At 40.3% G+C, this 21,832-nt stretch overlaps 2 protein-coding genes across 2 annotated transcripts in view; one reads left to right on the top strand and one right to left on the bottom strand.

Moving 5' to 3' along the window:
• Positions 1-21,832, bottom strand: part of FER1L6 (fer-1 like family member 6) — a 207,983-nt gene that overhangs the window by 93,716 nt on the left and 92,435 nt on the right. The window contains exons 15-19 of the mRNA XM_063669062.1: positions 17,852-17,972; positions 15,040-15,140; positions 10,096-10,186; positions 6,170-6,289; positions 4,228-4,380 (exon numbers count right to left, since the gene is read on the bottom strand). Coding sequence (XP_063525132.1) covers positions 4,228-4,380; positions 6,170-6,289; positions 10,096-10,186; positions 15,040-15,140; positions 17,852-17,972 — 586 coding nt within the window. The remainder of the gene's footprint in view (positions 1-4,227; positions 4,381-6,169; positions 6,290-10,095; positions 10,187-15,039; positions 15,141-17,851; positions 17,973-21,832) is intronic.
• LOC129042414 (putative uncharacterized protein FER1L6-AS1) lies at positions 12,539-14,935 on the top strand. Its single transcript, XM_054498391.2, is given in 4 exon segments — positions 12,539-12,688; positions 14,093-14,233; positions 14,235-14,288; positions 14,861-14,935. Coding segments are annotated over 4 exon segments (420 nt in total).

Below are 21,832 nucleotides of genomic sequence, written 5' to 3'. Positions count from 1 at the left end.
GAATCACTTGAGGCCAGGAGTTGAGATAAGCCTGGGTTACATAGTAAGATCCCATCTCTATGAGAAATAAAAATGAGCCAGATGCGGTGGCACATGCCTGTAGACCTAGCTTTTCAGGAGGCTAAGGTGGGAGGATTGCTTGAGCCTAGGAGTTCAAGGCTGCAGTGAGCTGTGATTTTACCACTGCACTCCAGACTCGGCAATAGAGTAAGGTGCTGTCTCTAAAACAAAATCATTTTACATACATGACAGAAAATAACACGGAGAGCCTCAAACAACTCGCTGGACATGAGGGGGACAAAATTACAGCAATGTCCTCTGGGAATGTGGATGTCTAGTTGTTCGAATGCCAGCATTTATTGAGTGATTACTCTGTGAGGCACAACTACGTGTTCTTTACTTGCATTTATTCACTTGTTCCTCACCATAATCCCCATTTAATGAATGAAAAATAGGATGAATATTCTTTATCCATTTGAAGGTTGAAGAATGTTAAATTGCCCAAGGTCATACAACCAGTATATATTGGCCCTGGAATTCTGTTATGGGTTGAATTGTGGTCCCACAAAATTTTTATGTTGAAGTTCTCATCCCCAACACCCAAAATATGACCTTATTTGGAAATAGGGTCAATGCAGATATAATTAGTTAAGTTAAAATGACATTGTACTGGAGTAGGGTAGGTCCCTAATTCCATATGCCTGGAGTCATAAAAATAATATCATATGAAGGGACAGACACAGAGGAACAATGGCATATGGAGATTGGCGCCATTCTAGTAAAAGCCATGGAACCAACCAGAAGCTAGAAGAGAGGACTGGAACATGTTCTTCCCTAACACCTTCAAGGGAACATGGCCCTGCCAACACCTTGACCTAGGACTTCTAACCTTCAGAACCATGAGATAATACATCTCTGTTGTTTAAGCCAGTTTATGCTACTTTGTTACAGTAGCCCTAGTGATCTAATACAAATTCCAGCCCAAATTCACCTTATTTCAAAGTCCATGCTTTAAACCATTATCCCACACTGCCTCTCATGCTTAATAATAGGGCCCTTCCGTCTGCAACATTTAACAATCACATCTATAGTAAACTCTTGAGGTTGGACAGCACTTCGAGGCTACTTAATTTAGCTGCCTGCTGCCATATTTATGTCAAATAGTTGCCTAGGGTGTGCTAACACCTCTAAGGATGAGGAACGCGTTATGGACTTAGGAACATTTAGGACATTAGGACATTGGGAACATTAGGACATTTAGGAAACTATTTCCCTGTAACGTCTTTGTAGGGCCTGATTTTACCTGCTGGATCTCTCTCTCTCCTACACCTCCCTTCCATCTGTATACTAGCCCCACAAACACTGAAACTACATTCTCATGCTGTCAAATCTCCTCAGCTAAGAACTGCTATCTCTTTACCCATTCCTCTATGGCATGATTTTGAGCCTTTTCACCCTCCCTGAGTTAGTAAAGGAATAATTATTTTATAGCAAGAAACCAGAACTGATATTGGGAGGACAGTCAGCTATGAGTTAGGAAAAGTTAATCAGTCAACTTGTACTCTTGTCAATTGCTGGTGGGGGTAAAGGCTTTGGACACATTTTCCCCTTATTCATTCATACTCACTGGAATAAAAATGTATTTGTAGTGGAGGTAAAATACCCAGGGCCTCCAAGCAAAGCTCAAATCTTGAGTTAGAGACAGTAGAATCTGTCCAGAGATCCACGTCTATAAGGGCCCACCCAGAAGGCATCTGGGGACTCTGTCTTGATGAAGTGTGCGGCACTCCCAAGTTGAACATTTTATATTTTTACAATTTAAAGTCACAAGGAATCCTGAACTAGCTGTTCTGTCCTTCTTCTAATTTTCTTTGAAACTATTTTAAAATACAGATTAACTCATGTGAGAAGATGCCATGGACAAATTACACAAGTGAAAAGGTAATGAGGAAACTGATAGAAAAATATTCATTCTAAGAAATCATAGATGACACAAAGAAATGCAAATACCTCACATGCTCATGGATTGGAAGAATCAATATCATGAAAATAAGCATACTGCCCCAAACAATCAACAGATTCAATGCCTCTCCTATCAAAATACCACCATTTTTTACAGAATTAGAAAAAACTATCCTAAAATTCATATGGAGCCAAAAAAGAGCCCAAATTGCCAAAGCAATCCTAAGGAAAAAGAACAAATCTGGAGGCATCACATTACCTGACTTCAAATTATACAAGGCTATAGTTACCAAAACAACATGGTACTGGTATAAAAGTAGATATATAGGTCAGTGGAATAGAATAGAGAACCTAGAAATGAAGTCAAATATTTGTAACCAACTGATCTTCAGCAAAGCATACAAAAACACAAATTGAAGAAAGGATGCCTTATCAATAAATGGTACTGGGAAAATGAGATAGCCACATGTAGAAGAATGAACCTGGATCTCTATTTCTCACCATATACAAAAAATTAACTCAAGATGGATTAAAGAGTTAAATCTGAGACCTGAAACCATAAAAACTCTAGAAGAAAACCTAGAAAAAACTCTTCTGGCAAAGAATTTATGACTAAGACACCAAAAACAAATGCAACAAAAACAAAAATAAATGGTACCTAATTAAACTAAAAAGCTTCTGCACAGCCAAACAATCATCAGAATAAAAAGAAACCTACAGAATAGGAGAAAAGATTTGCAAATAATGCATCCCATAAAGGACTAATATCCAGAATCTACAAGGAACTCAAATAAATCAACATGAAAAAAATAAATAATTCCATTAAAAAGTTGATAAAAGACATGAATAGACGTCTCCCCAAAGAAGATATATAAATGGCCAACAAACATATGAAAAAAATTACTAATCATTACTAATCATCAGGGAAATGCAAATTAAAACAATGATTGAGATACCACCTTACCCCAGCCAGAATGGCCATTATTAAAAAGTCAAAAAACAATAGATGTTGGCATGGATGCAGCTAACAAGGAATGCTTTTATACTGCTGATGGGACTGTAAATTAGCACAACCGCTATGGAAAACACTATGGAGATTTCTCAAAGAACTAAAAGTAGATCTACCATTCAACCCAGCAATCCCACTACCAACTACTGGGTATCTACCCAAAGAAAAAGCTCAAAAAGGCACCAGCACATATATGTTTATTGTAGCACAATTCAAAATTGCAAAGATATGGAATCAAAACCTAAGTGTCCATCACCTGATGACTGGATTAAGAATGTGATATACATACACCATGAAATACAACTCAGCCATAAAAAAGAATGAAATAATGTCTTTTGCAGCAACTTGAATGGAGCTGGAGGCCATTACTTAGTGAAGTAACTCAAGAATGGAAAACCAAATACTGTATGTTCTCACTTATAAGCAGGAACTAAGCTATGGGTATGAAAAGTCATACAGAGTGGTATAATGGACACTGAAAACTCAGAAAAGGGAACGGTGGGATGGGGATGAGGGACAAAAAACTACCTATTCATACATTGTACACTACTCAGGTGACAGTTACACTGAAATTCTGGATTTCACCACTATTCAACTTATCCATGTAATCACAAACCACTTGTAACCCTAAAGCTACTGAAATAAAAAAATAAATTGGCCAGGTACGGTGCCTCACGCTTGTAATCCCAGCACTTTGGGAGGCTGAAACAGGCAGATCACGAGGTTAGGAGTTTGAGACCAGCCTGGCCAACATAGTGAAACCCCTGTCTCTACTAAAAATACAAAAAATTAGCTAGGCATGGTGGTGGGCATCTGTAATCCCAGCTACTTGGGAGGCTGAGGCAGGAGAATCACTTGAATCTGGGAGGCAGAGGTTGCAGTGAGCTAAGGTCGCACCACTGCACTCCAGCCCGGGCGACAGTGCAAGACACTGTCTCGAAAAAAAAAAAAACCTTAAGGTTCATTGTTATTAATACTAGTAATCAAAGAGGTAAAAATTAAAGTAACCCATTAGATTAAAAAAAGAAACTTATGTGTGTCTGGTGATGTAACAGTTAAAAAAATTGAAAAAATTCCACCTAAAGGTGGTCTACTGAATTGCACTTTGAACCAAGAGGCACCAAGGTGTTCTAGTTGTCCTCCTACCTTTGAAAGCACTGGGGAATGGTCAGAGCCATGGACACACACTAGAAAGTCTGAGCCATCCTAGAGAAACAGAGATCTCCCTTCTTTTAGTTAAAATACTGCACACTTACTTTGAGGAAGTGAGTTTTGATCTTGCCGCAGTGTTTGCCCATCTGCCCCGCGACAGGGGAATAGAGAAGGTCTTTGGAGGCGATGCGGGCATAGGCCACTCTCCTGTTGTTGCTGAGCATCCAGATGAAAACGTCAGGGATAGTGTGCTGGGGCTGTGGGAATAGAGGGAGTTGGGATTGAATAGGACTGGGATTTGAAAGGTTGGCATTGAACAAAGGCACTTGCAGAGTTCTGCTATCCTGAAATATTCCCTCTTCGACAAAACAAATGCTGTGACTGACACCATCTAGGCACTAAAACATCTATGCCATCAAGCAAATTAAGTGCAATTTCCTAGAGAAGAGAAAGCCTTACTTAGGTCATGAATTAAAAGTGCATACAGCCAGGCGCAGTGGCTCATGCCTGTAATCCCAGCACTTTGGGAGGCCAAGGCACATGGATCATGAGGTCAGGAGTTCGAGATCATCCTGGCCAATATGGTGAAACCACGTCTCTACTAAAAATACAAAAATTAGCCAGGCATAGTGACACTCGCCTATAGTTTCAGCTACTCAGGAGGCTGAGGCAGAAGAATCGCTTGAACCCAGGAGGCGGAGGAGATTGCAGTGAGCCAAGATCATGCCACTGCCCTCCAGCCTGGGAGACAGAGCAAGACTCTGTCTCAAAAATAAATAAATAAATAAATAAATAAAGTGCCTACAAACCCACGTGCCAAATTGCTCATATGAGAACATGCAAGTTGGACCTGTGATTTGGCATCTTTGGTAGCCTACTTTTCTCATCTGCAGGACAAACACTTTTGCACAACTTCCCATGGATTTTGTTTCCAATCTTGTAATAATGATTTAGTTTTAAGCACTACTCAGAGTCAAATAACATTTCCAGAATAGTCAAATGAAACAACAAAAACAAAAATCTATGAATGTCTTTGAACGACTTACACTTGCTTACACTTGCTCTTAGGCAAGTATTTCTACAAGGAACTGTGTACCTATGATATGATTGCAAAATATTTTAGTTCCATTTTAAGTGGTTATTCAGCAGGAACTCAGCTAAATTGCACAGGAAATTGGACTTTAAAGTTGAATTAATCAAGATAGGAAGAGTAGAAGTCCATGTCAAGTGGCCCATTATGTTATGGATGTTTGAAATGCACATTTCTGAACAAACAAAACTCTCAAAACAAAAAGGAAGTATATTGTTATAAACAAGGGTTTGACATTCCTGGACTGGAAGCAGACGCTCTGTCTTTCCAATCCCTAGTGATCAGGTATAACTAATCCCCAAAGAGGACATCCCTTCTCTCTTCTGAGTGCTTATTCAGATTCCTATGTCTACTGACTGCCTGTCTCACCTAGTAATATGCCTCCAGGGAATGACTGATTTGCAACAAGAACTACAACTTTCAAGAAAAACAGAAGCAGTAAATCTCTCTCCCTGAAATCTTCCCACATAAAACCCTGTTTTAGAAGTTTCTACACATTTGCAGGCTTCAAGAACGAGTGTCAGTATCTGACAGATGCAAATATGAGGGCTGTTTTTAAACAGGTCATTCTAGAAGTCACCAGAAGAAACTGTTTACAACTAACTTTAAAATCAGAAGCTGCCGTGCCCTTTACTGGGCACGAATTTAAATCCTTTTATAGTTGAAAACCTATCAAAGTTCCTGTGCTTATGTTGACTTCACTTGAGCCCATTAGCGAATGTGCCTTTTATTTTGCTGAATGTTCAGGCTTTGTGAAAAAAAAAAAAAAATCAATAAAGCTGTACTTGTTTGGTTTAATTTAAAAATCTCTTCTCTAAACTAGGAGTGCCTGCATAGCCCACTAGGGCTGGGGAGAAAAACATTGATTCATATTTCACCCGTACCAACCATTCAAACCTCCCTGGAAGACATTCAGTCTAACCTTCCAAATGAGGTTTGCCTTTAGAGTCAGTTACCTCATCAACAAGAAAGCGGATTTTTTCCACAAAGTTTTGGGCTTCATGAATCATTTCATCAACAGATAACTTTTTCTTCTGCTGCTGAATGATCCCCTTGGCCTCCTTGCACATTGCTTCCTAAAATAAGACAAGAGTCAGTGTGGGTCTTTCAAGAGATCTGGACAACAAGCAGCGTCCTGTTGCTGAAGACACTTGAAGGTCCTGGTGAGCTCCATGCTGAGTCACTCACGTGGACTGTTCCAGGGTCTGCCACCGTGCACGCTGCCTCCTTGGTGGAAATTTCACAGGATTATGGAGGCAGTAATATCATCTCACCTCTGCTTGACAGATGAGAAGCTGAAGCCCAGAAAGGCCATAGGTTTATCAAGGTCACATGGCTTATTAACCAGCACCTGAATCCAAGCTGACATGGTTTGGCTGTGTCCCACCCAAATTTCATCTTAAACTGTAATTCCCATAATCCCCACATATCATGGGAGGGACCCAGTGGGAGGTAATTTAATCATGGAGGCGTTTACCCTCATGCTGTTCTTGTGATAGTGAGTAAGGTTCTCATGAGATCTGATGGTTTTATAAGAAGCTTTTCCCCCTTTTGCTTGGCACTTCTCTTGCCTGCCACCATGTAAGATGTGACTTGCTCCTCCTTGCCTTCCACCATGACTGGAGGCCACCATGGCCTCCTAGTCATGTGGAACTGTGCATCAATTAAACCTCTTTCCTTTATAATTACCCAGTCTTGGGTATGTCTTTATTAGCAGTGTGAGAACAGACTAATACACAGGCTTTCTGATATTTAACAACAACTACTATGATAATAGCAGCTTAAGGTGTACTGAGCTGTTCTTCTGTGCCAGGCAACATTCTAACCACTGTATTAATCCTTTGTTATTCCTCATAACAGCCTTATGAGGTAGGTTCTATTTTTCCCATTTTACAGCTGAGGAAGCAGTAATGCAGCTACTGAATGGCAGAGCCAGAGCTGACCCCCAGCTGCATCCAGAGTCTACTTGCTTAACCACTGCACTCACCACCTCTTCCCAGAGGTATGGTGGCTGCTTTCAGACCAAGAAGACATTGCATGAGAAATGCTGCCAGAAAGCTCAGTACAAGTGGTTGGAAAACCGAAAAGTGTTTGATTCATTTGTTCAGCTCACATTTATGCTTAGGAAAAAAAAATATTTACAGTGACTAAGGCCCTGCGTGAGTTGGCCATGCCACTATCTGCTTCATCTTATAATACTCCTTCCTCGCTCACTGCCTTAGGCACACTGGTCCTCAGAAGCCCTAGAACATGACACACTTTGTCCATCCTAAAGCTGGTGTATTAGTCTGTTCTCATGCTGCTAATAAAGACATATCCAAGACTGGGTAATTTATAAAGGAAAGAGGTTTAATGGAGAACTCACAGTTCTACATGGCTGGGGAGGACTCATGGGGAGAATCATGGGGAAGGCAAGGAGGAGCAAGTCACATCTTACATGGATGGCAGCAGGCAAATGAAAAGAGCTTGTGCAGGGAAACTACCCTTTATAAACCATCAGATCTCATGAGACTTTTTCACTATCATGAAAACAGCATGGGAAGACCTGTCCCCACGATTCAATTACCTCCCAGCAGATCCCTCCCACAACACGTGAGAGTTCAAGATGAGATTTGGGTGGGGACACAGCCAAACCATATTAGCTGGTATGCTTGGTGTTTCCTCTTGCTCAAATGTTCTTCCTAGACTCTACATGGCTGGTTTCTTCTCATCTTTCAGGCCTCAACCTAAATGTCACCACTGTATTACATTCCCCCATGTTTTCCTGATCCCTGTGGCTTCTTAGAATTTCCTTTTGAATCACAATCTGTAATAATCTTTATGTATTTTCTGTTTACCTGTCTATGTTCTGTCTTAATCATTAATGTGTAAACTTCAGTAGGACAAGGACCTCTCTGTCTTGTCCTTTTTGTATGCTCAGTGTCTAACAGCTCCTGGCACAAAGGTGTTAAATAAATGTTTATGGAATGAATGAACTACTCAATCTAGAAATTCCTCAAGGACAAGCACCAAGTTCTTCTAGCTTTGTTCCCAGCATCTAGAGGAGTGTGTGGCACATAGGAAGCCTCTGCTAATGTTATACACCAGGCATTATGCTTGGAGCCCAGGTCTGGGACAGGGAGAAGAAATAATGCTTTATTTCCCTGAGACATTGACAGTTTGGCGAGGTGAAAACAATACATGCACATAATTAAAATGTATGAAGCATTGTGGTACTAGACAGGGGCAAAGCTAGTTACCTGGAGAATATGACATTTGAGCTGAATTTTAAAATGTGAATAGAATTTGTCAGAGAGTAAGAAGACAGAGGGAACAGTTACATGTGAATATACATAATCATCAAGGATTCAAAATTGTCAGAGCATAGCTACATGGGAACGAACTAAAGATGGATAAGGTTAGGATGCTAGGTTGGGACCAGATAGTAAATAGCCCAATGTATCATGCAAAAGGGATTTAGATTTTATCCTATGAATGATTGAGATAACCCAGTGATTTTTTTAAACAATAACGATCTAATCAGGCTTGTGTTTTAGAAAGACCATGCTGGTTGTAATACAGAAGATGGATTAGAGGAAGATTTTTGCCATACTCTAGAACAGAGGTGCTAAGAAACTCAGTTTAGACAGTGACTCTGAAGATGAAGAAGTGGAGTTCGTTCCAGAGTCTTTAAGAGGCAGAATCTGCAGGACCTAGTATTCAAATGGCTACTTAAGGTGAGAGATAAAGAGCCAATGTTGAAGCTTAGCCTTCTTGTTTGAGCAGTAAGTCTAGCTGGCGGTGCCAATGCAGGATGTGGAACAAGTTGAGATAAGGTGATAGGCTCAGTAGGATACACAGAGTTTGGAGTGATAGAGATAAGCATGGAGATGCCCACTAGGAGGCTGGAAATGCAGGTCTAGAGATGAGGAGGGAGACCTAGGCCACTAAAAAAAGATATTGAAATAATCAGGCCAAGGGCTGTCAGACAATGTGAAGACAGAACTCTGCAGAAAACGTGGAGTAGAGGGAAGCTGCAGAGACAGCACTTCAGCCAGAGGTGCTGAGAAAAGCCAGCATAGGAAGAAGGTCTTATTGATGGTGGGAATCTAGCCTCTCTGAAATGTTCCAGAGGACAGAAAAGAAGCATTCTGGGAAGAAGGATGGATGAGGAGTTAGGAGACCTGGGTTTTAGTTTTTGCATTACAGTTAACTAGCTGTGATCTTTAGAAAAAATCATTTAATCTGTCTGAGCCCCACTCATACTTTAAAATGTCCCTGAGAAGTCAAGCACTGAGTAATTTTTCTTTGCAGAATTATCCTGGCCTCACATGAAATGTCCCTTGGTGCCCTTGCTGGAACTGACATTTCCAATTGAGATAATCCAGGGCCTGACTTGGTCTGGCAATTCTAGTCACCAGTCACTGAAGAAGAACTGGGCAACTATTAGGCACCTAGCACATGCAGATTCCCAGGACACAGAGGGGTAACAACTACTGACCTGCTCTCAAGAAGCGCTTATAAATTTTAACACAATTCTCAATAGGAGGAACCTGAAGTCAAGGAGCATAGATATTTCTTTTGATCTCTTGACTTGTGAGTCAGAGGGCCAAGCAAGTCTACCGCCTTTAACAAAATATGAAGGTCAAGGAAATGAGCAAGAGGTCACCCATTCTCCATCAGAGTAGGAAGTAGGACCAGTGGGCTTCTAGCTCATCCTTATAAACCTTCAATAAATGTTCATTTCTTTCCAACTTAACAAATATTCCCTTTTCACTCTTATCTCTGCAACCCAAAAATGTATGACCTTTAAACCTTATCCTCATTTGGTCTGTGACCTATGCCTCATCCGTGAGGTTTATTTTTAACTCTGTCCACAAAGTATAAATAGATTTTCACATACCAGCTCCTGCCAACACAGCGTAAGTCGCTTCTTATCTAAAGTGGTTTGGTTCAACATCTTGGGCTTTTTTTCTGCTTCAGAGATAAAGGCACTATAAGAAAAGAATAACAATTTTGAAACCTACTTAGTGAAAATCCGTGTATATAATTCCAGAGGTTTGCGAATATTGTTTCTGCAATACACTGAAAAGCTTTTGATGCCATAAAACCAATATTTTTAATTTAGGATTAAGCTTTTAAAAAGTATTAACTTTTCCAAGAGACAAAATGAGAACTGGAAATGATGCCCGGATCCAACATTAGTTTTGGGGAACAGATATTTTTTTCCACTTTCTTTCAGTACAATCCATTGTGATTGCTATAAAAATTCATAACAAAACCCACAAAATACTGTTTTCCTTCATCTTATAAATTTAACACACACCAAAAGTTTGCTGAAAAGTTGTATGTAAAACAAATATTTTAGATTAAATACTTAGATGTGTCCCCACCGTTTAAAAACAATAGGAAAGACTTTATAGCAGCATGATTTACAGTCCTTTGGGTATACACCCAGTAATGGGATGGCTGGGTCAAATGGTATTTCTAGTTCTAGATCCCTGAGGAATCGCCACACTGACTTCCACAATGGTTGAACTAGTTTACAGTCCCACCAACAGTGTAAAAGTGTTCCTATTTCTCCACATCCTCTCCAGCACCTGTTGTTTCCTGATTTTTTAATGATTGCCATTCTAACTGGTGTGAGATGGTATCTCATTGTGGTTTTGATTTGCATTTCTCTGACGGCCAGTGATGGTGAGCATTTTTTCATGTGTTTTTTGGCTGCATAAATGTCTTCTTTTGAGAAGTGTCTGTTCATGTTGCGGCATTATTCACAATAGCAAAGACTTGGAACCAACCCAAATGTCCAACAATGATAGACTGGATTAAAAAAATGTGGCACATATACACCATGGAATACTATGCAGCCATAAAAAATGATGAGTTCATGTCCTTTGTAGGGACATGGATGAAATTGGAAATCATCATTCTCAGTAAACTATCGCAAGAACAAAAAACCAAACACCGCATATTCTCACTCATAGGTGGGAATTGAACAATGAGAACACATGGACACAGGAAGGGGAACATCACACTCTGGGGACTGTTGTGGGGTGGGGGGAGAGGGGAGGGATAGCATTGGGAGATATACCTAAAGTATAATAATAATAAATAAAAATAAAAATAAAATAAAAAAAAAGGAAAGACTTGAGTAGTAACATTTTTTGGAGATGAAGTTAAAAATGTGTTAAATAGGAAAATAGTAAAGATTGTGAATGCAATTCAAGAAGAAAAATGTAAATGGACTAAACACTTGGGGAAATATCTTATTTCCCCCACTAGTGATAATTTAAATACAAATTAAAATTAGTACCATTTTACCTATAAAAAATGAATAATATTCAAGGTTGGTGAAGATGTTGGGAGATAGTCACTCTTCTACTCTATTGAAGGTGGGTGTAAATTCTTACAGTGTTTTAGAGGCTATTTGATAGCACCTATCAAAATTTAAATTTGATTCAAAATTAAACTAAATTACACTAGAATTCTTACCCTTCAAAAATAATTGAACAATTTGACAAGATTATGTTTACACAATCATATGTATTGTAGCACTGTTCGTAGTAGCAAAATAAGTGGGAACAACTTAAATGTCATTAGGGACTAGTTAAATATATCATGGCACACACATGCAATTGAATATTCAGGATATCTATTATGTGTGCCTGTAGAAAGATGCCTGTGATATTTTGCTGAATGAAAAGGCAACCTGCTGAGCAAATGTGTGATATCATTTGTGAAGAAATACGGTATTTTATCAGTGTGTACATGAGGGTGTATGTTTCCAAATGCACAGAAAAAAGTCCAGGAGGACAAATTAAACTCTTCTCACTGGAGAGTAGGATTGGAGAGAGAATTCAGAAGAACTTTCCTACTTGATATATTTATTTTTTTAAAATGATGAGCACGATCATTTCAGTGATGAGCACTTCTGATGAAAAAAATCAATTATAAAGGAAACAAAAAGGAAAGTCTAAGATGCCACACCACCCAGCCCAAGGTCCCACACCAGGCTCTACCCACTGGCAGTTGGAAGCCTCACCAGAAATCCTCCTTGGACACACTAGTAACATTACATTTTCTTTGAATTTTTTAAAAAGAATAAAAAGGATTATATTTTGAGGAGGGAATCTTGTTGCCCCAATTCCTGCCTTTTCTTGTGGCAGAAGGAATTCCATTTCACTCTCCAGAATGGATCAGTGCAGGTAGACATAATCACTTCTGATCCCTTTCCTTTCCCCACAGGGAGAAATAATTTGTTTCCTCGTTAACATTGGGGTAAATGACCACGGCACATGTTTCTGTTCATTCTTCATCTTTCAGACCCAGCCTGTCTGCTGGCTATGGACACCCTCCCTTACCTTCACGTGTCACTTGGCAAGTGCCCTTTCCCTGTGAGGGGCAAGGGCGAGATGGAGGGAGAAGCCCTGTTGAGCTGCTTGGCCATGAACAGTTCGGGGGAACAGGAAGCTTGCCTTGACCTCGGGTCCAACGTGCTTTCTCAAACCTAACTTTTCCAAATATAAAACTAACACTTTTATCGCTGTCTTATCCTAATATTTTTTTCAGTTGGTTGTAAACTTGAAAAAGGGGGAATGATTAACTATCATCCCAAGTAATCCCCTAACATAGAGAAGTTATTGAGCTATTAATCTGCTCATAAACAGTTTCTAAAAGTATGGATTGTGAAGCTTTTTAAAATGCTTAAAGGGAATTGCAGGTGGCACTAAACAGCTCACAGCAGGAGTAGCATATATATATATATGTATATACATACATATATATATATATCTTTTATAATGAAAAACAAGAAACAAAAACTATTTCTTTTCTTTCCTTTTTTTGTGAAGTAAAAATTGTTGAGTAGTTGAGAGACTGGGGAGGTAGAACTTAAAAAGCTGAACACCAGAATTTAGCTACTCCCTGCCTTTCATCAGATGAATTTCCACTCCTTTTCCATTAGTTCCATTATGACAAGTTCTCATATTTGCTCAAATCTTAACCTACTTAATTTTAAGGGTTAGTCCAAGTTGTTTCCTTAAAGGGTCAGCAGCCTCTAAGATGGCTCCAGTGAGTCCTACCACCTGCAATTCATGCCACTGTGTAATCCCCTCCCTTTGAAGGTGGGCTGGGCCTAGTGACTTGCTTCCAACAGAATAGTCAAGAGTGATGGGCTGTCACTTCCAAGACTAGGCATGGGAGACTCTGACTTCTGTCTTGCTGGGATGTTCTGACTCTTTGTGCTTGCTGGCTCTAATGAAGCCAGCTGCTCTGTCATGAGAGGCAGCTTAGAGAGGCTCACATGGCAAGGCATTGAGGGTGGCCTCCAACCAACAGCTAGTGAGAAATTGAAGTCCTCAGCCCAATGGCCCATGAAAAACTAAATTCTGCAAATAACCACGTGAGTGATCGTGGATGTGAATCCATCCCATTGGAACCTTGATATGAGCCAGGGAGAGACTCTGACCCAAAGGACCCAACTGAGCCACACCTGGACCCCTGACCCACAGAAACAGTGAGATAATAACTATGGTGTTAAGCCACTGTGTTTTGGGGAAATTTGTTTCTTAGTAAAAGATAACTATGTACCCTATTTTTTGTCTTTTATTATAGTGTCTTCCCTCTAGAATAAGGGTTACTAATTGATACTCAATATGTTGTATAAAAATTTCATTAAATAGTGTTGGGACACAGAAAACAATTCCCCAAAATATGGTGTTTCACCAGGCTGAGTGCTTTGAAAATTGCAAGGCCTCAGAAATAAGCCTCAGAACCAGGGTTTCTCTCTGACCTTTTCCATGTCTCCCTGTCTCTCCGACCCTCTTTTCCAAAGCACCAATAGAGACTCTTTAAATTTTCCTATCAGACTAAGAAAGCTTAAATGTGATTGTCTTAAGACTCCCTCCCTAGAGATCTCATCAAATAACCAGGAAAGACCAACCAACAGAGAAGAGACTGGAATCATCATCTGCCCAGAAAGACTTATCATCTATTCTTCTAAGGACAGCTCCAAGAGATTACCTGAGGGACTTTGTATAAAAAAATAAGACAACCTGTGTTCCTGTGCAGCTTCATCCCTCACCTTCCCCTAAGGTCGGCCTCCCATCTCCCTGGTCCATTCATTCTTCCTAGTGATTTACTGTCCCTCAAAAGAACTGTCTACATTCTCCATCTCCCCCGTCCCCTCTGAAGAAGGATATATATAAGCTTCTGTACTGCACTGGGTAATTGAGTAATCACTCTGTGATTCTCCCCTGTGCACGTTAATACATTTGCATGCCTTTTCTCCTATTAATCTGCTTTTTGTCAGTTGATTTTCAGTGAGCCTTCAGAGAGGGGAGGGAAGGTTTTCCCTCAGCCCCACAATAGTATATTGAAATATACTCTTCAGGCTCACTGAGTAGTATATTTCACTGAAAATAGTTGATTTTCAGTGAGCCTTCAGCGAAGAGATGTTTTCCCTCAGCCCTACAATAGTATTTTATATATTAATAGCTTATTCTTCTGACCATCTGAGTGTCAAACAGTTGCTGAGTGTCTACCACGTGCACAGCACCATGCTGGTGCACTAACACTACTAGCATTTTTCTTGTTTCCTACAGAGTCTCTGTAGTAAGTCTTCCTTTGCTTTTTCCCACCTTTGATTTATGTTTGAGTTGTTGCAGTGTCAAGAAGCAATAGTTAGTCCACAAGCACAAGTGAAATTACTGAACAAAATTAAGATGTATACAGCACTCTAAAACACCCATTTGAATGCATGTGAAATCGACCACTTTGTCAAGGTAATTAAAAGCTGAGTCCACAGAAGCTCAGCTCTGCCTATGCCGGCTGTCTCTCCCGGTACCTGCTCTGACTGATGAAGTCACTGAGCGCTGTTTTCATTTTCTGTTCAGGTGCCTCCTGTGAAATCTTGATCAATTCCCTCACTTCTTCTATACTTTCTTCCTGAAAACAAACCACAGGGGTGGAGAGATGAGGTGGTGGGAATGAGATTGGTAGTGGAGATACTAATTGTAATGTACTAGAAATAACAGCTATTTGTTTTGTTTTGGAAATGAAGGAAGATTTATCTAGTTTTCTTGTACTTGAATTGGAAAATGCTACTGCATTCTAACTTTGAGCTTTTAACAAGTGGAATTGGTCCAGATACAAGTCTTATCCCATACTGTTCAAACTCATTGTTTCTGTTATAGATCCATTCCCTAATGGGTACCATTTATTTAGAATCTACCCTCTGGGGAAACCTAATAACGTGAGAAATAGCTAACAATGTAGAGTAATTAGATATAATTACCCAAAACTTTAAAAGTAATGTTCAAGTCAATTTTTTACATAGGGATATAATCATATTGAATAATCCCTGAAATTAAAGGGTTCCCCATTCTTCTGATTACATGAGTTTTGGGCCAGGTAATGCGACAGATTGTATATGGCAATGGCCCTATGCTTGTATACTTAATAATCACACTTTTCCTTTGGGCCTAAATTCTAGAATTCTATTTAGTGGCCTGGAGGAAAATGGCACCTAAGGGGAAGTATATGTGTTATTACTCCTTTGCTAGAATTTACGAAACTATATTCTCTACCATATCCCAAAGTCTGGTGCCTGGGGACATATGTTCCCCTCTTTACACCTTCACTATAAGAATAGGAAACATTGTGGCATAGTTAAGGATTTGGGCTCCGGAGTCAGATTGTCTTGGTTCAAATCCAGGCTCTGTCACTTACAAGTGAATTAATCCATTTATGCCCAATTTCCTTATCTGTGGAATGGAATAATAGCAGAACCCACCTACAACACTATAGGGGGTGTGAATATCTTCAAACAGTGCTTGGTAGTTAGTAAACATTCAGTCATGTCTCTCATGGTGGTTAGCCATGATATGCCAAGCATGGCAGGGATGCCAACACTGAGAAAGGAATTAGAAATGAATGTCACTATGGCCTCTAGGAAAAAATTCTGATTTGCTTTGTCAAGACTCTTGGAGATAAACGATCTGTTCTGTCTGAAGAGAAGTAAGACCAGCTCAACCAAGATAGTCCGTGACCTCCATGTGCTGTGACTCCAGACTAGGCCTCCTGACCACTTTCAGAGTTTATCTCCATGTTGCCTGGAATCCCCATGGTCAGAGACAATACTTTGTTTTACACATTGAGGGACAAAGATTATAAAGCAAATGGGACAGAGAAATTTGTTCTTGACTTAGCGTAGGTTTTAATGGAACAGGAGGGTCAAGACAAGGATGATCTGGTAAGGCATGTGGGACGGAGTAGTGGGAGCACGGGAGTAGGAGAGAAGAATTTATAAAGGGGAGGTGCAAGACGTCAGAGAAACAGAGGTCCCAGCTTTCTCTCCCTCCTCGGGCTTAGGTGGGAAAACCTAGCATTGATTGGATATTGATTGGCACTGTTTACACTATAAAATACTTGTAGACATTCAATTCCTCGAATAATTATTTAGTCCCTATCAGGTGCCACGTATTATGCTAAATGCTATAGAAACAGTGGCAAATAGTTATTGAAAAAATAAACACACAAATATATTGTAAAGTATGATAAGAGGTCCAAAGAAAAAGAACAGGGTGTTGGCCGGGCACAATGGCTCATGCCTATCACCCCAGCGATTTGGGGGCTGAGGCAGGAGGATTGCTTAAGCCCAGGAATTCCAGACCAGCCTGGGTAGCATAGTGAGATCTTGTCTCTACCAAAAAAAAGAAAAAAGTCAGGCATGGTGGCATGCATGCACCTGTAGTTCCAACTACTTGAGATGCTGAGGTGGGAGGATTGCCTAGGAGTTCCAGGCTAGCCTGGGCAACACAGTGAGACTCCCTCTCTACAAAATATTTCAAAAATTAGCCAGGGGTGGTAGTACATGCCTGTGGTCTCAGCTACATGGGAGGCTGAGGCAGGAGGATTACTTGGGCCCAGAAGGTCAAGGCTGCAGTGAGCTGTGATTGTGCCACTGCATTCCAGCCTGAGTGACAAAGCAAGACCCCTTCTCAAAAACAAAACAAAACAAAATAGGGTGTTTTGTAAGAAGATAAGGGGGTAGAAAGTGTTAGACTCTTCCCTGAGGAAGTTTGAAACTGAGCCCTGGAATTTGTCTGGGTTATAAGAAGACTGGAGAGGGGAAAAGTAACAGAGGAAAAGGCATGGCGGTGGCTGCGAGGCTTAAAGGAACTTGGTTTTTTCAACATATTAAAAGGAGACCAGTGTAGTTGGAACAAAGTAAGGAAGAACTTAGGAAAGATGGGGCTATAGAGTTAAGCAGGGCCTGATCTTGTAGGCAGTTGTCCACTATGCCAGGAACTTAGGATTTTTTATTAGTTGAAGCCAGGATCTATCAATTTTGTGAGAAAGTTGTCAACTCCTGCCCTTTGGAGATTAGAAAAACAGCCCATACCTAGATCCTATAACAGCCAGAAGCAGAGCAGGGATTTGAATTCAGGTAGTTTGATTCAAGTCCAGGGACTTTGCAAAATGCGGTCTCATTCCCCTAGATTTGCATGGTAGGATCCACATGCCCTCTAAATGCAGCATCCTCAATTTATTTGTATTTAAACTGAGGTCAACATCCTCTACTAGGTGGATTTTAAAAATCCCTTCCCCCACTAGCTTCCCAATTCTCTAATCCATCACCTGTCAGAGTCACCTACCAGGAAGTCTGCCATTTTCTCCAGCATGTTGGACCAGTGCAGCCTGAAGGTCTGGTCTCCCCAAGAGCTGATGAAATAGACACACGGCTTCTTAGCCTCAAATGGCAAATAGTTGTAATTCCTGTGAAAACAATTAGGTCTGGAAGTTAGCTAGTAATCAGTGTTTTCCAGGCAACCCCAGTCACACGTCAATGTTTTATACGTTCTGGGCAGGACTCAGGAGGCATGGTGAAAAAACTATCAAACTTTTAACACCATCGTTGGTCTATAATTGGGGACCTGTGAGCAATGAACCATGAACAGTTAGATGGCTACAATGGAGAGGTATTAACAGCTACCATCAGAACCAGAACAAAGCTTAGAAATGATCACTAGAGGGCGGGATATTTTTAGGCAGGACTGTTTCAAGAAGGATGGCTTTATTTTTATTTAATTAATTTAATTAAGTAATTAATTTATTTTTAAAAGGCAAGGTCTTGCTCCATCACCTAGGCTGGAGTGCAGAAGGAGGATGGTTTTAAATGAGAGAGGGAAAACAGGAAAAGTTACTTTTTAGTAACTTAGTTTCTATGTGCCAGGCATATGTGAAAGTCAAGACAATAAATGTATTCCATAGTTGTTGTACCAGTTTACATTCCCAACAGCAGTGTAGAAGTGTTCCCTTTTCACTGCATTCATGCCAACATCTATTTTTTAAATTTTTTTTGATAATGGTCATTCTTGCAGGAGTAAGGTGGCTTTGTGCATTTTGAGCATTATGGTCTTGATTTGCATTTGTGCATTTTGATCATTTGTGCATTTTGAGCATTGTGGTTTTGATTTGCATTTCCCTGATCATTAGTGATATTGAGCATCTTTTCATATGTCTGTTGGTCATTCGTGTATCTTCTTTTGAGAACTGTCTATTCATGTCCTTAGCCCACTTTTTGATGAGATTGTTTTTTTCTTGCTAATTTGAGTTCCTTGTAGATTCTAGATATTAGTCCTTTGTCAGATGTATAGATTGTGAAGATTTTCTCCCACTCTGTGGGTTGTCTATTTACTCTGCTGTTACTTTTGCTGTGCAAAAGCTCTTTAGTTTAATTAAATCCCACCTATTTATCTTTGTTGTTGTTGCATTTGCTTTTGGGTTCTTGGTCATATAATCTTTGCCTAAGCCAATGTCTAGAAGGGTTTTTCCGATGTTATCTTCTAGAATGTTTATAGTTTCAGGTCTTAAAGAACAAAAGTAGAATTACCATTTGATCCGGCAATTCCACTACTGGGTATCTACCCAGAGGAAAAGAAGTCATTATACAAAAAAGATATGCACACACGTTTATAGCAACACAATTTACAATTGGAAAAATGTGAAACCAGCCCAACTGCCCATCAATCAATGAGTGGATAAAGAAACTGTGGTGTGTGTGCATATATATGATGGAATACTACTCAGCCATAAAAAGGAATGAATTAATGGCATTTACAGCAACGTGGACGTGATTGGAGACTATGATTCTAAGTGACACAACTCAGGAATGGAAAACCAAACATCATATGCTCTCATTCATAAATGGGAGCTAAGCTATGAGGATGCAAAGGCATAAGAAGGATACAGTGGACTTTGGGGACTTGGAGGGGAAAGGGTGGGAAGGGAGTGAGGGATAAAAGACTACAAATTGGGTTCGGTGTATACTGCTCAGGTGATGGGTGCACCCAAATCTCACAAATCACTACTAAAGAATTTACTCATGTAACTAAATACCATGTGTTCCTCCAAAACCTATGGAAAAAGCCAATTTTAAAAAAGATAACAGATGTAAGTGCATTATATAAGCTGAAATTACTAGAGAAATGTAAAAAAATAATCATACTATCAATGAGGGTAAAGGCATGTGTCCCAAATTAAACTTTGGCATTTCATGGCTTGCCCATCTAACCACCTTTCCCTCCATCCACTTTTCTTCCATCCATCCATCTGATATTTTTTGTTGCCAGGAATTAATGATAGTAGATTACCTGCTTGGCTAAAACAAGCAAGAGGAGGGTAGCAAAGTAGCTAAAAGGGGAAGCTGTGGAGCCAGAAGGAATATTGAAAGAAGGCAGTTGGAAATGTGAGCATGCTGATAAGAGGCAGTTAACAGTGTGAGAGAGATGACAGAAAAGCAGCAGCTAATTTATAGATTTTAGTTCCAAGAAGGAAGGGGATGGGTGTGGAGGTAGCTAAGGGGGGAGAAATATAGCAAAAATTTGAAGAAGTTCCCTGCCTAATGACAGCTATTTTTTTGACCAGGTTTTCCCCTAAACCCCATGTAATTTTTTCCCAAACACCTGGGACTGTGTGACGAGAACTGTAGAAGGCTAAAGTCCACGAATGGGTGTGACAGGATGGCATATGGAGGAAGAAGCCTCTAGAAAGTGGGGGGGGGGGGAGGGAGAGAGAGACCTTTGTTTTCATTCCAAAAAGCTAAAGAGAACTTCAGCCTGAAAGAATGGATGGTTGTTCTGTTTAGCTCTTCCACGCAAATTTCCTCTGAAGGAGACAATAAAATTAGTGAAGGTGCCCCATGGTCTGTTCTGCAGAAAACACACCAGCAAGTGTTTACTCAGAAGAGAAGCCACATAAGTTTTTGGCAGAAACTGAGGTTGTTATTACAGCCAGAGAACAAAAACAGGTTTAGAAACCAAACTGCTCTATTTTATCTCTTTAAAAATTATTGCACTAAGAATCCTGCAGATAAATAAATTCCTACCCCAAATTTTGCTTTGTCTCAAGGTTTCTTTGCTTTGGGTCATTTCGTGCTAATGATGTTCAAGGGCTTTGTCTCTTTGGTTCTCAGGGACCTCCTAGTCTTAGTGTGTCTACACGGACAAGGATGCTGTGGCTTCTTAGGCAAACTGCAGTGCAGCTGGAGGGCAGTGGATGGCAAGGTGCTGTGCTGTTTGTGGAAAGAGGAGACCGCCAGTCTAAATGGCTGTCCTGATACAGGACCAGCCTTGTGACTTTGGGTCATCACATGATGACCTGTCATTGGATATCTTATTCTCCAGTCCCATTCCAGAGCTCCAGCCTAGTAAATAAGCTGCATGTGAATGCATGTGCTTTGCAACACTGGAAAGCCCAGAACAAATCCAAGGTGACATTTTAATGGGGGCAACAAATAAATTGCATGTGTTCATATATATGTGCACATGCATGCATATATGTGCACACACGTATAGGGGTTGTTTATAGACATCGAATTTTCCAACTCAGCTGATGCCTCCCTGGCTTGCCACTATATAGACAGAGCCTCAATATGGTGACTGAAGAATGTACAGAAAGCCCAACTGTACCAGAAAAATACCAGCATGACTTATTTTGATCTCCTTGAGCCAGCAGGACAGCACTGATATGACATGCATCCAAGGATGCTTTGAGACCTCTCATCTCCTCCTAAACCCTTCCCTTACCATCTTCCCCTGAATACCCCACCGACAGTCAACAATGGCTAATCCATCAAGGTAGAGAATGTCTTCACTGCCTGGCCCCAGTGCAAAGATGCAGAGTACCTCTGAGCAGTCTCAGAACAGTCCCCAAGAACTGCAGATCCAGCTGTTCACTCAACTGATGGCCTCAGTTTTGAAAATAAAGTTAAAAGACAGAATTTGGGGTTCTCTCTGGTGTTGTGAAGAATGACCAATAAACAAGTATGGCTTTCAGGGACCCAAAAAAACACCCCAAATAAGGTGATTAATGGAAGGCCCATGGAAGGAAAGGGTTTAGAAAATTCAGGAAATGCTCAAAAACAAGAGGACAAACAGCTAAGACTATTTTAATGGACTCCATTCTGCTTTGTCCTAAATGCTTTCCCTCAATCCCTTAAGCACATTCTCATCCTTTAGGATGTTGCTGTTTCTGTGACTTTTCCCAGCTCCTTACCTCCTCCCCAGTGGGATTAGTTACTCCCCTGACTCTGTTCCCATACTACTCTGTACCCAATCCAGTTATAGTAATTCCTT

This window comes from Pongo pygmaeus, chromosome 7 (assembly GCF_028885625.2).
Source record: "Pongo pygmaeus isolate AG05252 chromosome 7, NHGRI_mPonPyg2-v2.0_pri, whole genome shotgun sequence".
NCBI lineage: Eukaryota > Metazoa > Chordata > Mammalia > Primates > Hominidae > Pongo > Pongo pygmaeus.
This window is presented reverse-complemented; position numbering and strand designations above follow the sequence as displayed.